General features: G+C 42.0%; 1 protein-coding gene across 6 annotated transcripts in view; it reads left to right on the forward strand.

Annotated features, from left to right (window-relative positions):
- myo6a (myosin VIa) overlaps positions 1-10740 on the forward strand; it is a 183459-nt gene extending 172719 nt beyond the window's left edge. For 4 of the 6 annotated variants that reach the window (XM_063223196.1, XM_063223198.1, XM_063223199.1 and 1 more), the window contains 4 exons: positions 700-837; positions 4112-4138; positions 8502-8720; positions 10189-10740. In XM_063223196.1, coding sequence (XP_063079266.1) covers positions 700-837; positions 4112-4138; positions 8502-8720; positions 10189-10388 — 584 coding nt within the window. In that variant the 3' untranslated portion in view covers positions 10389-10740. The remainder of the gene's footprint in view (positions 1-699; positions 838-4111; positions 4139-8501; positions 8721-10188) is intronic. The other 2 variants (XM_063223197.1, XM_063223201.1) reach the window with 1 other exon arrangement.
- Positions 10741-16607: the final 5867 nt, after the last annotated feature.

Below are 16607 nucleotides of genomic sequence, written 5' to 3' on the forward strand. Positions count from 1 at the left end.
GCCATTCTGTACCTGTATACAGTCTGCTCCTTGCCAATAGAGGTCCTCATACTAGCATGCCTCCAGGTGAGAAAAACACATTGCAGTTTGAACCAAAGAGCCGGTGACTGCAGAGCTAGCTGGCTTCACATGCCGTAGTTGTTTATGTCACAAAATGAAGGCTCCGCAGCTTGAAGCTGTTTCAATTGTGTGAAATGCTATTTAGGACAAATGACAGGCAACATCCTTTGGGGCAAAGGCCAGGGCTCTCGAAATGCCTCAGATCTGTTGAAAACAGCCATCATCTTATTACAGTGAAATGCACTCATTTCATCCCCACACTCCCCAGTAAAGACCACTCATGCACGAATCGTTTTTCACGCTGTTTACCCTTTGACTCTTGGTGATTTGGTTCTATATCATGGGATCCTTGGTCTTGGACCGATCAGCATTTTTTAATGTCATGCTCTGAATAACCTTTCCCATTAGATATCATGCCATAATTTCTCTCTCTCTCTCTCTCTCTCTCTCTCTCTCTCTCTCTCTCTCTCTCTCTCTCTCTCTCTCTCTCTCTCTCTCTTCATATTTTCCTCTCTTTCCTTCTCTCTCTCTCTACCTCTGTCTTTCCTTCTCTCTTCTCTCTCCCCCCTCCCCCCCCCTCCTCTGTCTCTGACCCCTTCACCCCTCCCCCTCCTTCCCTCCCTCTCTCATAATCTCCAGACATCGAGCTCTTGGCTGCCTGTAGAGAGGAGTTCCATCGCCGCCTGAAGGTCTACCACGCCTGGAAATCAAAGAACAAGAAGCGCAATTCAGAGTCGGAGGGCTCCCAGAGGGCTCCCAAGTCTGTCACAGACTATGGTAAGAGATCCATATGATTAGCGGAAGGCGCTATCTTCAGAGTATCTCTCACAACAGAATTCGTCTTTTCAGATCATATTCTGTATATGTAAATACACAACATCTTGTCAAACATAATAGCCTAGGCATTTGAGGCTACAGCCAGTTTCAATCATTCCCATACAACAACTCTTCGCCCAGGTGAGGAAGTTCATTATTAACACCTCCTGCATAGATTACACGTATGAAACCAGCATATTTGGGAAGTAGTCTATGGGATTGGAGTTTTGGAATTACATATAATGTCATTACATATAACATACTGTAGTGTGCAATAATTGTTAAAATCGCTGAAGAATTGTCTTGCGTTTGCTAAGTGTAGTCATGGTTGCACCCGTCAAAACAGTGGGGAAAAGAGACCATAATCATTCCATATTGTGTTGTGGACATATCGAGCTAGACTCGATGGGGATCAACCGTATCTAGGCACATGCAGTTGGCCTACCGATCAAACAAAGAAACGGCGATGAAGAAAACGAAATAAAATGTCTTGACAGACACGGTGATAAACGGGCACAAAGAGTAGGTCAATGTTACACGTACCCGCTTCCACTCCTGCCTCCACTCCTCCTAGTCGTATAGTATCCCCGTCAAACAAATAAAACAGGAAAAAAAGAGACAAATGTCTGAACGGACATAATGGTGGCAAGGATAGTTGTCAAGTCTCATAACCAGTCAAACACAGAAGTGAGAACAAAGAAAAGAGAGAAGACGGAGTGAAGCGAGCGGGGGTGAAGGGCAGAGTTGCTGGGTGATAAGTGGCAGTCTGTGCACTCCGCAGGGGTATACTATGTACACTTTGACATGCTGCTGTGGCCAGTACATACCACTCCACCAAGAAAGGAAATGGGGGATGGGCGAGGGTAGGCAATAATGTCAATAATGGCTTAGGATAGTTCCTAGTGTCACACCAGCCAAACAAAGAAGTGAGAACAAAGAAAAAAGAAAAGAAGGGGGAAAAATAGAAGTAAGAAGATGGGTTGTAATGGACAGAGCAGGTGGAAGGGCAGTGCTGCTGGCCCGCTGGCTGGCTGGATGTGTGCCAGTCAGCAGGGATATGTCCACACATTATGGGGCTACTGTCCCTTCGACTGGAGCTACACAATGTGCTGCCAAACACGCAGCTGCTGGCGTCCTTTTCCAAAAATAAAAGCAAGCCTTCAGTTCTGCTGATTCAGGCTGTCAACCATGTGTGATGGCTTTGCTTAAAATTGACCAAACAGCGATGACTGGGGAATTCATAACAAATGGTTTCGAAGAAAGCTGCAACTTGCTATGTAGTTTTCTCTTATATGTCATTTGATTCAGTTACACTTTGAACGCCAATATGTAGATTGGTAAGTAAGTAAGTCCATTTTCATTTTTTTACAGCACTTTTCACAGACAAGACAGTCACAAACTACTTCACGAGTTTAATCAGGCTATAGTGTTATGTACAACATTTAAACTCCTTATAGGTTCAGGTTGCATTCTCTGCTACATATTGACTTCATGCTTCTAAATAAGGTCTACAAGTGTCTGACTGCTTTCATTCATTTCCTCTGTAATTGGTTTGCCCGTGTTGGGTCTGAGGAAGTGGTAGCTTCTCGTTTACATTTGTGCAAATTCTAATATCCTCCAAGATGTAAAGGCCCACTTATTGGTTAGGTTCCAAGTGCATTCATTCAGGATGAAATATGAAAGTGAAAGAAAGCCCATTGGGAAACTCCAACTCCCATTGTCATTGTGACACAGCACTCCACAGCACACAAGTGAACACTGCACACTGCACACAACGAAATTGCATTTATGCCTCACCCGTGCAAGGGGGCAGCCCTCAGTGGCGCCCCATGGGGAGCAGTGCGGTGGGACGGTACCATGCTCAGGGTACCTCAGTCATGGAGGAGGATGGGGGAGAGCACTGGTTGATTACTCCCCCACCAACCTGGCGGGTCGGGAGTCGAACCGGCAACCTCTGGGATGCAAGTCTGACGCCCTAACCGCTCACCCATGACTGCCCTCTGAATAAAGGGGAGAAAATGGAGGGGGGGTTGTAGGAATCTCCTTTCTCAGCCAGCTCTGCTGCTTGTTGCCATGCCAGAATGGTCTGAATCATTTATTTAGACCGCAACACAAAAAAAAGAGCAGGAAGCATCATGCTGGGTTGTTGATTAGCTTTTTATGTTCCTGCTTTTTTTAAACATTGTCTCGAGTCAAGTTTAATCTGGGGATTGAACTGCAGCGCCAACCATAACGTACTATCATAGGTAACAAGTATCTTTTATCTTTTTTTGTGTGTGTGGGAGAGATGCATAAGAGACATGGATGCAATTTTGGGACACTCTGGCCATCAAACCGCTCCCTTTAGCGCGATATCTGCGCTGGGTACGTTGCAGCCGCTAACTCTCCCTCATTCATTTCGCTCTTCCTGGAATTGCCACTGATACACAGGTTTGCTTTCCTGTTCTTGGTTGTTGTGGTTTTTAATATTATTATCAAATTCCTCTGCCAGTCTACGTTATTGGAATCCCCATGTCACCATGGCGACAGAGAATTCACATGAAGATCAAGAAAACACACACACACACACACACACACACACACACAATGTTATTTATTGTTATCCCTTTTTTAAGCATTGACTTGAAAAATGAAAACGCACCTACATCTCCTTGTCAAGTCCTCTGAGAGGTGAGGTGAGGCAGCGGCATGACGTGCCATTGTGACAAAGACATACCAATATCCTGCATGATGGATGTGCCTGCACACATTGAACACAACCCAGCATAATGGGGCCCCGTAAACGAGCTCTATGCATCCTCCCATAATGACTCCCATGCGTCAGTGCGGGCTCTGCCTCAAGTGTGAGCTTTTCATGGGAGTGGGGGGAGGGCAGATAGGATAATGGGGTCATTCGTTCGCTAATGTCCATCAATACGTAATAGTTTGTATGATGGATCCATGAGAATATTCACGCTGTCAGTCTTGTTAAAGGTTATTTCAGTGGCTCACCACACCTTAAAGGTTATGTGTCCTTCATTTTGTCTCATTTTTCTTTCCCCCCCCCTCCCCATACACATACACATTTATTTCTTTCCATGCACCTTGTTTGGATCACAGGTATTGTTCTGCTGCCCACACGCACACAAATGTACCTACATGTGTGCAAGCCAGTCGATGAAATGTCTCTTGTGTTTAACCTTTGCTTGACAATTGCTGTGTTTGTGTAAAAAGTATATATTGCATTTATTTTCAGATCTCGTACCTATTGCGCAAAGAGCATGTAAGTCACTCTGGACAGTGTAACACCACTAACAAGTGATCCTCACTTCTGACATTAACCATGGGGTGATGTGGAGGCGCTCTTTTCCCCCCTCACAGTGCTTTCGGGGCTGTAGCATATACTGTTGCTGGATCTGACATGGTGCACTTGTGCTCTTCGGGCACTATGCTTTAGTGCACAACTAATCAGATGAAGGAGAGGATTGTGCACATCCCAGGAAAAGGTGCAGGACGAAGGCCAACTGTAGTTTTCAAAGTGAGATGTCCGCACACTTAAAATCCTTTTTGTTGTGTTTTATTATTTCATGGCAGGATTACGTTTCGACCTCACCAGTCTTCATCAGATTCTCCTCAGCAAGAATCTGATGAAGACTGTTGAGGTCCAAAAGTAATCCTGCCATGAAATAATAAAATTAAACGGAAAGGATTCTTAGTGCACAACTCATACACCATACGCACTTATACATGAACACTGAAGTGCACAAGTGCACCATTTGAGATTCAGCATAAGCTTCCATTTGGGCTGGCTTTTAGTGTTCCAATACGTTTCCAGTAGAACCTCGACATTCTGAAATGATCAGAATTCACATATCCATTATTGATGCTTGAAGGATAACTTTTAACAATTTTGATATGCAGTTGTAATGCTAACATAACACTACCCTGCACTTGTCAGTACCTGAGAATATATTTTTTCTTCAGTCTTTTCTGAGATCCTGGTCATTGTAATGGGGGGAGAGTTTGTTTACATTTCCAAAAAAAAATCTTGATTTATTCCCAACAACATCCAAAAGGTTATGCAACATCAGCAGACAACTAGCAAACAGCTGTACCTTTTGGGATAATATTTGGAGTAGGCCTATGTTAAGACGATTTTTAATGTAAACAAAGTCTGCCCCCATTAGAATAGCTCAGATCTCAGAAAGGGCTGAGCCGGAAAATGCAGCATCACCGGGTACTGACAAGTCAAGGGTAGCGTGAGCCATACAACAGCATATTGAAATTGGCAGAAGTTCCCCTTTAGGCTTCAGGGTCCAGTTGTACCAACATGGTTTGCGGTCAGTCTTAACAAAAGTCGGTGTTACACTTCATTTTAAGGTTCACGCCATAGCCACTAATACAGTACACAGTACATGTCTAACAGTCTCTATACATTAAATGACTTACATGTATTCCCAAATTCCTTTCTTTATTGTCAAGTCCTTTATTGCAGATGTGTTCTAGGATGCAGTTGTAATAAAGACCGTGTAAGCCTTTGATTTTGCTTCTAGTAATTGGACATGTGTTGGTGGCTAACCCTATTCTTAAGTGTTACCAAGGTCGGCTCCAACTCTGTGTTGTCAATCTAACTACTGTAGATTGTTGCACCATCAGGCTTAAGTCTCCCTAAGACCAAGAGTTAGTTGTACACCTACCCCTCACGCCTAGTTACGACAAGCCAAAAGTTCTGCTGGTGCAAACAACCTGATTTTAGACCAGGCTTAGCACAGACTAGTTGGTGCAATCGGACCCAGTACATTTTTAAGAGAATGAATCATATCAGTTTCTAGGGAAATGTCTAAGGAAGCATTTTTTTTGGATTCAAACTGGTGAAAGCCTCTTTCTTGATTGTTTGAACTACCACTGACGGGCACAAACATCATACACTAACTTGTACTTGTATATCAACATACATATAGGTAGAGACTGTAATTTTAGTTGTCTGTTTTCAAAATGTTTTCCTGCCAAATATCCATAGAAACATCCAAAAAAAGAAAATCCACAATTGTAGACATGAGGAAAATCATGTCATGCATGAAAAGTATACGTTTCTAAGTAATAATGTATACTTAAAAAATGATGGTGTTGGTAAATATTCTTGAAAATTAAAACATTGTGCCCATCTGAATGGGTCTACAGAAATTCTGAAAACAAACTACTAAAAAATTACATACTCTACATATAAGCCTACTTTTTGTGACAGTTGCCATTGTTGGCAGTTGGCTTCAAAAACAATTGGTAACACATTACTTGACGCCGGTGTCATAAGCATGTCATTACAGTGTCATAATAGTGTCATGACACAGCCATAGATAAGTCATAAACATTATGTCCATGTCATCATTTTATGACTGTTGGCCTTAAGTGACATTCGGTTATGGCAAGGTTGTCTTTGCCATAATCAAATGGCACTTAAGGCCAAGAGTCATACAATGTTTATGACATGGACATAATGTTTATGACACATGCATCACTGTGCCATGACACTATTATGACACTATAATGACATGCTTATGACACCGGCGTCAAGTAAAGCATTACCAAACAATTTTTGGAAAATAGACATAACTGTTCTGGAGGTGAGGCAACAATGAACAACTCTGCCAGCCTGAACAAAGAAAATGTGATGTGTGATCATGGAGTGCAACCTTGCAATGACTTAAATTCAGCTAAGTTCGTCGAAATTCATGCCATAAACCCTTTTTGGCTTTGTGCCTCTCTTTCTTGCCATTTTAATGGTCAAAAAAGACAATCATCATGTCCGTGCAGAGCATCAAAGGAATGGTGTCCGCATGCTGAAAAAAAAGACATCTGATGAGCCTATTGAAAACAGGACAGACACACAGCAGGATTTTTTAAATGATTAATGAAACATTTCGAATGGACAGCTTACCTTTTGACATATTGTATCAGGGCATAGTAGCACAGCTTGTTTGTGTTCTGTGTCCTATACTATTTGATTGGATCACTACAGCTGCAGTTGATTGGGGGGGCAGCTTTGGTGCTTTTGGTTGTTGTTGAGCTCTCAGATGTGTCTTGACATTTCATCGCTTCAGGGACAAATTAAAATCAGTATGTGTCTCCTTTGGTTTATTTCCTTTCAGTGTTTCCTGGTTCTGCCTTCTGTTCAGACAGCCTCCACTTTTCCCACTAGCTGCAGTGTTCCAGCTCTCCAGAACAGGACCTATGTCCAGACACACACACACACACACACAACATTTAGTCACACTGCTTTCATTCCTGTTCCTGATTAAAACACACACACACACACACACACACACACACACACACACACACACAAGGCATACACGCACACACACACACACACAAGGCATACACGCACACACTGACACACACTGATGCAGGGGGAGACAGGACTGTGGTGGAGGCTCAGTGGAAAACATGTTGAAGAGATCCTCATGGTCCGATTTGTACGTCTGACATATTTCATGGGAGAATTGTTTAGTCTGCTGCAGAACCTGCAGACGTCCCCCACATTCACACACACACGCACACGCACACACATTAAGGCATACAGGCACACACTGACACACACTGCTGCAGGGGGAAACAGGGCTGTGGTGGAGGCTCAGTGGAAAACAGGCTGATGGTAAACACTGAAATAGGTGCACCAGACTTCAGCTGCTTAAAATCATTAAGCTGAGAAAGCGCATCTGCAGGTTTTCATTTTTTGTTTCTCCCTTGTTTTTGTTTTCCATTAGTTCCTGTTTGTGTGTGGGGTTTTTTTTTTACGCACAGGTGGTCGCGAGAGCATGAAAATGTGGGCCTTTTTTTGGCAGGCTTCATAAACTGTCTGTTCCCAGCTGTGTTTACTCCATGTGCTGTACTTCAGCTATCTTATGGGGGTGTTTGGGTCTTTTTGTTTGGATGTTTATTTGGGGGCTTTTTTGTTCTCAATGTGTCATCGTTGAGCAGATTTATTTATGAGAAACAAAACTGTCTGACAAACTCACACTACACTACAAACACTCCTCTGAAATAATCCTCTTTATGACTGAATATTTCCTATATACTGCTTATCTGAGGCTAGTGAGTGAAAAAAACTAACCTCTATAAATATGTAATGCTCATAGTAACATTGTTCTGAATGGAGTTAAGTACGCGTTGAGAACCTTGCTGAAGGCTGGCCGACACATCTGTCTGGCCTTGGCCAGAGGAAAAGAACTGAACTCTGGCATCACCGAAGCCCTTTGAGTAAATGTTGAATGGCTTACTTAGACTCTGAGCCAGCAATCACACCTGCCAGCTATTTACATTTGAGTAAGTGAAAAAGATGATTTTGAATGATTTGCTGGTCAATGGCTTCATACTAAAGCACATTGTCTGGCAAAAGGTGTAAGAGCAGTAGTTATTAAAATTGATATCACTAATGGAAAAGGTTTTCTTAATACATCTGTCAGAGATTTGAATTTGACAAACTTATCCACAGTAGACATGGACTAACTATCAGAACATAAAACCAAAACCTAACAGAGTTTGAGAACTTGGCTCTAGTAACCCGATAACCTCCTAAAGTTCCAAAAGTTTGTGAGATCTGCCCATTGTGACGTCATGTCTCTTCCTACCCCCTCCTCCAATCGCAGCCCAGCAGAACGCGGCTCCTCCAATCCCCGCCCGGCAGCATGAGATTGCCATGAACCGGCAGCAGCGCTACTTCCGAATCCCGTTCATCCGGCCTGGCGAGGAGTACAAGGACCTGCAGGCCAAGAAGAAGGGCTGGTGGTATGCCCACTTCGACGGGCCATGGATCGCACGCCAGATGGAGCTGCATCCAGATAAGCACCCCATCCTGCTGGTGGCCGGTGAGTGTAGCTGGCTGAGAGGTGTGGGATATATGGCTGTCTTTCAATTCAACTGAACTTTATAAAGCTCTGATAACCCTTAAGACATGGTCCCAGTTATAAATTAGCTGTTACCAGAATGGCCACGTATGCGTGAGTGTGCGCACGATTTCCTTAGCCTTAGGCACGTGTAAAAACACGCCTGCTAATTGCATAAGCCCCTTTTGGGAAAAGGTGCCCTCAGTGTATAAAAACCTAAAATCTCCGAAGCACATAAAAACATGACATGAGTTGCTGGAAAGGAGAGGCTGCAGCACACTGCAGCTTAGTTTTCAAGACTTTATCTTGTGCACACACGCGACCATCGTTTCGGTGTTGCTATACCTTCTTCAGAGTCACCTTCTTCTGACTCTGAAGAAGGTGTAGCAACACCGAAACGTTGGTCGGGTGTGTGCACAGAATAAAGTCTTGAAAACTAAGCTGCAGTGTGCTCCAGCCTCTCCTTTCCAGTGATGTCTGTCCCACTGTGATGCACCTGCAAGCTGAGTGAGGGATGATGCGTAGAGTCCCAATTCTACTATGACATGAGTTGCATTTAAAAGCTTGCATAACATATGTTCAGCTCTAACATACCCGTCTTTTTCTCTTTAAAAAAGAAAAAAAAAAGTAAAATCTCATGAGCCTGAATTCTGCATCTATGTCGCTCCAGGCGCCTAGCTCAAGGCAGCGTATACACAGCATCCAGCATAAATGGATGAAAAGTGTTATTGCCAGTGACGTTAATGTCAATGTCGATACATACTATGTGTACAGCACATTAAAAAAGGTGCCCATTTCCCTTTCAGAAAGTATCAACTCCTTCTGTATTTGTATTGCTCCTTCGGACTCCTCCATAGCTAATTTGGCTGTACTCATCAACGGATCTCCCTGTCTGATCATTTGTGTGCTCATTAGGATTAATTGGTCCAGATATTGGTATGTGGTGGCTGGGTTATTACTTCCTGAGGCAAAGATTAAACCCATGATGCTGTTTGGTCTGTGAAGGACTTACCAATCACATAGAAGAGGGATTTCAGTTTATTTTCGGTTTGCCTCTGATATGTATTGTTGTATCAGTTCAATTTAAAGTCTGTGTAATTCACTAATTTATACAGCAGGACATCTCTTTATTCCTCATCTCTCTCTTTTCTCCCTGGCTCTGAATTTCATTTAGTTCAATTGAAGTGAGTTGCCGGCATGACTTCTAAACCCCTTTGTTACTTTGTTTCTCTCTCTCTCTCTCTCTCGTTTTCTTTCTTTACTCCCCTCTCTCTGCCTGTCCACCACCCACCCTTTCTTTCTTTACCCCCCTCTTCCCTCTGCACCCCTTCCCCTCTCTCTCTCTCTCTCTCTCTCTCTCTCTCTCTCTTTCTCTCTCTCTCTCTCTCTCTCTCTCTCTCTCTCTATCCTCCACTCTCCTCCCTCCACCCCCCTCCTTACCCCCACACAGGTAAGGACGACATGGAGATGTGCGAGCTGAGTCTGGAGGAGACAGGCCTGACGCGGAAGCGCGGCGCGGAGATTCTGGCGCGTCAGTTTGAGGAGATCTGGGAGCGCTGCGGGGGCATCCAGTACCTGCGCAGCGCCATAGAGAGCCGGCAAGCCAGGCCCACCTACGCCACCGCCATGCTGCAGAGCATGCTCAAGTAGACCCGCGCATGCGGATCACACCTTAAGCAACAACTCAACGTTTATACATAGATGTACAGCTATGGTCAGAATAATAGCAGTGTCTTTGAAAAGGGGAGTGAATGTCAAAATTCATTCAATAAAATTCTTCTTTAATGAGCTCAAATGCATCGGGTGACACTGCACATTCTATTTTGAAGCAAGAAAAATGGGGAAAAGTTATTACGTCTTATAATATGTCACAGAAAGTAAAAGAAATGTAATTTTCAAAAAATGTTCGCCTTTCTCTTTGGAAACTCAAAAGTGTTCTGTACAAACAGACTGTACAAATTCTTGATTTGCTGAGTGTCTTAAACTAATATTTTGTTGCAAAACCATGGTACAGTAACTGTTTCGCATCTGTGGTACATGCAGTCTACACGTCTGGCTATGGTTAACAAGTATCGACGCTGCTATTTTTTGAACATAATTTTTTTTTCACTCTATGAAATATCATAAAATGTCATTCATTTTCCTAATTTTCTTGCTTCTAAATAGATAGTGCATTGTCCCTGATGCATTTGAGCTCATTACAGTAGAATTTATTTGAAGGATTTCAACATTTATTCACCTTTTTTAAAGACACTGCTATTATTTTGAGCATAACAGTATACTGGTAGACGTGTGTATATGGACTTCCCGCCATGCTGCAGAGCATGCTCCAGTCCAGCCGTAGTAAGCAAATAACACCACAACAACCACCCGTATTTATATGAATATGGATACGGCTAATACATGTAATACATGTATGAGAATACACTCACAACTTTATCGCTACATACACATACACATACAAATGCACATACATACATACATACATACATACATACATACATACATTAGGGGTGGTACGGTTCACAAAATTCACGGTTCGGTTCATATCACGGTGTCAAGGTCACGGTTTTCGGTTCTCTACGGTTCTTTTTTTTTTTTTTTAGTTCATGATAAATGTTGCACTGGGAATATTAAACAATATATATATATATATATATATTATAAGTGATGATGCGCAGGTTGAATGTGCATGTGTCTGAGAACTTGTGCTAACCCCTTGTGCTAACCTGCGCTTGCACCTAAACTGTCGTCAGCTGATGTGCGCTGTCTGATCGTTCCAAATGTCCTCTTTCAATTGGCTAATAGAATCGGACTTATCACTAAATATCCTATATATATATTGTATAGGCTTATAATGTTTCAATCAGAGAGACTGGATAAGATACTCCTGGAATCTCTGTTTTACATATTTTTCTGGGCAGTACATGAATTGCGACGGATTGCTCGGTTCGGTATGTGTGTTAATTGTACGGTTTCGGTTTTCTGTGCGGTTTGTGCCATCCCTAACATACATACATACATACATACATACATACATACATACATACATACATACATACATACAGTTCACACACTCAGACACATACATTCTGGTACAAAGTCAGATTTGTGTACATGCGCAAACACGTACTCAAAAGATCTCTTGTTAGATCAAAGGGAAAAATATGCCACCTCTAACATAGCCAGCATTGAGAAATAATAATGATTGACTGGTGAGCACCCCCAGTTATGTAAGGACTGTTCATGTGTTGTTTTTTCTGGGTTTTCTTTTTTTTTCTTGCTATACATGTTTTTAATGTTGTTGGTCTTCTCTGTGTTCTGTTAGCATCATGAGTAATTCTTTTGTTTTTCTGTTGATAACGGAAGCAGATGCTGATGATTTTTATGTCCTGTCATGCAAACGGTGATACATTCTTGTGGTGTGTCTACAACTTAAAAAAAAGAAACAAACAAAAAAAACAAAACTATGAGGCCTTAATGACAATATAGTCAGGACAGGGTAGTCACCAGAGGTTGGCCATTTAAATCGCCCTCTCTCCTCTGAGTAATGATGCAATATATTTACACCCTTCCACCCCACCCCCTTGTTCCATGCTAACAGCACCCCTCCTCTCTGGAAGCTCTTCTCCAGCAGATCTTAACTGGACTAGCCGACCAATAAGCTGTTTACATGTTTGCATTCATGTCCGAGGCGTAAGCACAGTGAGACGGCTGGTGAGATTCATAGGTGTGTGGACACATTGAGGTCTCGATGCCAGGTTCAGAAAGTAAAAAAAAAAAACCCTGCCAAGACAATTGGATCCAACTCTCTCCGCATTGGTTGATCATAGTGAGCAGTCAATATGGGTTGAGTGAGTCAATACACTTAGATCCAGCAGAGCCACCAGTAATAACTTAGTAACACTAGCGTGTATTTAATTAAAGATCTGCATTGGAAAAGAACACTCAGTCATTTAGCTTATCATAAATAGTAGTAGTATGCCTTTAATTATCCTGACAAATGAATTTCCCCATGGCAGGATAATTAAAGGCATACTACTACTATTTTATTGAGTCTGATTTTGTGGCATTATATTCTCTGAAAATGGGTAGATGATGTGTTCATTATGCCTCTGTTAGAAGGAAAACGTGGCACAGGTTTTTAAGTTTCTGAAGCCAGGATTGACACCTGGGCTTATAACGCCATAAGCGTCCTTGTCTCCATCGTTAGGCTCTTTCCTCCATAAGTCTTTGCACCGCACTCAGATTTCCATCTCGCTGAGATGCTTAGGTGCTCTTAAGATCTTGTGAACCCGACCCCATGCATAGTGCGTCCGGTCCACCACCTCCTCCATTGCTTTGGCCTTACTGTGGAAAACATACTGTATGTTTTGTTCCAATTTGCACATATACTTTTTAAGCAGTGATAATAATAATGTTAATGAGGACGATAATGATCATGATGATTAATAATATTAAACATTTCAATAATGCACTGAACTAGCAATGTGGATTCTGATTCTCATTTTTGTTCCGTTTTTTTGTTTTCTCTCTGTCTGACTTTTTTTTCTACATTGAAACAGTGACCTCCACCGAGATTACAGAGATTATGAATAATGAAACATCCCAATAGGGTTGAGCACCATTCAAAAATACATTAAGTCTTATATATTTTTCTGAACATCTTTTTTTTTGTCTCCCCAAAAATGTCCACTTTTCTCTGCATCGGTTTCTTTTTCAGTATGTCTTGACCCCTCCCAAAAAAAGCTGAATGTACAAGACTACAGCGTGTCTCCTCTCCCCTGTGGTGACGGATCTACTAATGGCAGCAGGGACGTCTTAGATTCAGGCTTCATCCTTTTTTGTGACCTTCTTCTAAATCTGCCCTTGAACACCCTATTCCTCTTTGCACTGAATTCTATGACACAGAATCTCCCCTGTAATGCACTGTGTACTGTATAGACATTTGCTCACATGCCTGCTCTCTGTGTGATGTGATGTGATGTTTGAAGTCATCCAGTGGTTGTACACGGAGGGAAATGACTACCACTTCTTGATGTACTGTAAGACCAAGTTAGTGAAGGAATGATTGATCGATGTGGGTGATTGGATGTATGCAGTGTCACAAGTCCTTATTTGACCAAATGTGTTAATGTTCTATATTACTGACTTATGATCAGTCATTTGCAAAAAAAGAAAGAAAGAAAGAAAGACAGAAAGACAGACAGACGCAGTGTGGACTTTGTGTGAATGATGCATGTCACTACAAGCATCGCTGTGCACTTGACCTCCCCCATCACCTTCATTGTTGTGCATTTCCATAAAAATGCAGTTGCAAACAGCACAGCACATCCATACATATTTTCTATACAAGTATGATTCAAACAAAAAAAGTCATGTTTCTATACATTTATACAAATGGTATTTTCGTGATTCAAGAGTGTGGGCATTTGACCTCTTTTCCCTGTAAGACTCCAAAGTTCCTTTTTGTATCTGCTGTAAATGCAAGAGTGTGACGGAGGGAAAGGTCCTGGAGATGGCTCCTGTTTTAATTTTTCTGTCTCTCTCCTTAAGACTGGAAATAGTGTCCTCAGGTAAGGCTGATTGTGACTGGTGGGTTTGCAGTGAGGTTTCAGTGTCATTTATGAGTGGGTTTTTTTTTTCATTATTTGTTGGCGATGCTATAATTTTTAACTTAGTTTTGAAGGTTCTCCTACAGTATGCTACATCAGCGTGTTGTCGTTCAATGGCATTATGCTGTGAAAGGAACTTGGCAACACCTCACCACAACACACCACACATCAGAGCACAAGAGCTGTTGGATTCAGCCAATCTTTGCTCCATCCTCTCTGGGTAGAGGTATTATCACATCCAAGTGTCAGCATATGTGGTATGTGATTCAGATCACCGCAGTTGCGGTGGACTACAGTAGCTACTAGCACTGTGCAGTAACTCTATGACTCACCATATGCACTGTAAGCCCACATGTCATTCTTAATCATCTTTGATTCTGCCTTCTCACCATTTTTTTGTTTTGTTCCCCAACTCCCTCAATTGTGATCTCTAACCTTATGAAATAAATGCATTCCCTGTTTCACTTCAGGACTCAGCGTTTTTTCCTTCACTTCTACATTCCCTCGCGAATAATGGTGATTAGAATCCACTGTGTGTGTAAGTTTCAGATGTTGAACAGTTTGAACACACCTCATATCCACAAGCTTGCAAGAAACTTTAATAAGCACAAAATATTTCTTTTATTGATTTCAAACCAAACTTTTGAAGTCAGCTATGTAAAAAACATTCAGAAAGACAGCAGGCCAAGAAAACGAACTTCCAAACTGCCCCCCATATTGAGGCCTCGGTCGTCTCTGGACTGAAATGCTAAGCTCACATTTAGTTACTTCTAACAGCTTTGCGAAGTACCTAAGACATAGCTACTGAGCCAACAGCCTTCTGCAACTTAAAGGCCTCGTTTACTTTTTTTCCCCAGGCATTTGGACTACATTAAGTTTGAAAAGTCTATCTTCTACAAACCCATCAGAAACACATGGGGGGAAACTTCTTTCCAGCAAATCACAGTCTACAATTTATGCGTAGACTGAGGGTCTTACCACATTAATGATGCAACATATTTTTACACACACGAAAAAAAAATGCAAGACCTCTCATTGTATTATTAAGAAAACCCTCAGTGTGAGGAAAACAGTACTTGATGCTTTCTTCGTATATTTTGAAAACAATATTGCATTGGAATAGTAAAAACAAGACATGTTCAATGAAATACTTTCACTTCAATGCACACAGCAGGCCTGATGGACAAGCATCTAATCACGGTCCGTAGGGTAGAATTCCCATGCTTGCTTAGAGCTATGTCCGGTAGTCCACATACGGTGCAAGAGTTTGTATGGGGTCAACAAAGAAGTAAAAAAAAGCACAAAACTGTCCTGCTTCATTTATGGGTTCCAAGACTTTCAGGAGGGTGGATGCATTGATTGTAGGGGGGAAAAACAGCTGCTCGATGGTGTGGAGGGGCGTAATAAGCTCTCTTCGCCCCTTTTGACATTAACTGGTCTCCCTGTAGTCATGTCTTCTGCCCTTCAGAAGCAGTGGGGGCTGGATGGGGCAGGGGGGTCCACATCACAATCTAAAAAGCTGAATGAAAGTGAAAGCAACATTAGACGCATTTGCTGATGCCTTCACTAGTTTGAGTAGATAAGCCGTCAGTAATAAGGCCATGACACTGGCTTGTAATTAAACATCCACATGAGACAGAGTGCTCGTTAAGCCTATTGTTTGATTGAGTCTGCTTTTGTGACGTTAACATTTCTCTGAAGACAAAACAACAGCAAGAGCCACGGTAATCAAGGCCTTGGGCTATTCGCAAAATAACAAAGCTTTAACTCAGTGCTCCATATTAACTCCCAACTGGTGTACTTAATGATCACTGAATGTCGATCAAAAGATGTAATCGCAACTAAAATCAAAGTGCTTCAGAATCTATTATCACTGTGTAGAAGACTCTATTGACCCAAAAGCCATCCCAGATTTTTCCCCCAATTATTTATTTTTGATATAATATCAGACATAATTAAGCACAAGGGGATTTGTTTAAGAATAAAAGCATGAGTTCAAGGATGCCTACTTTTTTATGACTAACTTGGTAAGCCAGGTAGTGAGTAGGTCACACGATTTCTGTAAGACAAAAACAAAAAAAAACAGTGGACAGTGGTGTTAGTACAACCTCCGAGGCAAAAAGCCAAAGATATCTCACATGAAGGATTATCAAATGATTTACAATAATATGAAAAGCAAACAAAGGAGCGAACGGTTCACAATACATTCTTCCACGGGGTAAATCACAGGGGGACGAGACGGGACAAGCGCTTT

The sequence above is a fragment of the Engraulis encrasicolus genome, chromosome 18 (genome assembly GCF_034702125.1).
Source record: "Engraulis encrasicolus isolate BLACKSEA-1 chromosome 18, IST_EnEncr_1.0, whole genome shotgun sequence".
Classification (NCBI taxonomy): domain Eukaryota; kingdom Metazoa; phylum Chordata; class Actinopteri; order Clupeiformes; family Engraulidae; genus Engraulis; species Engraulis encrasicolus.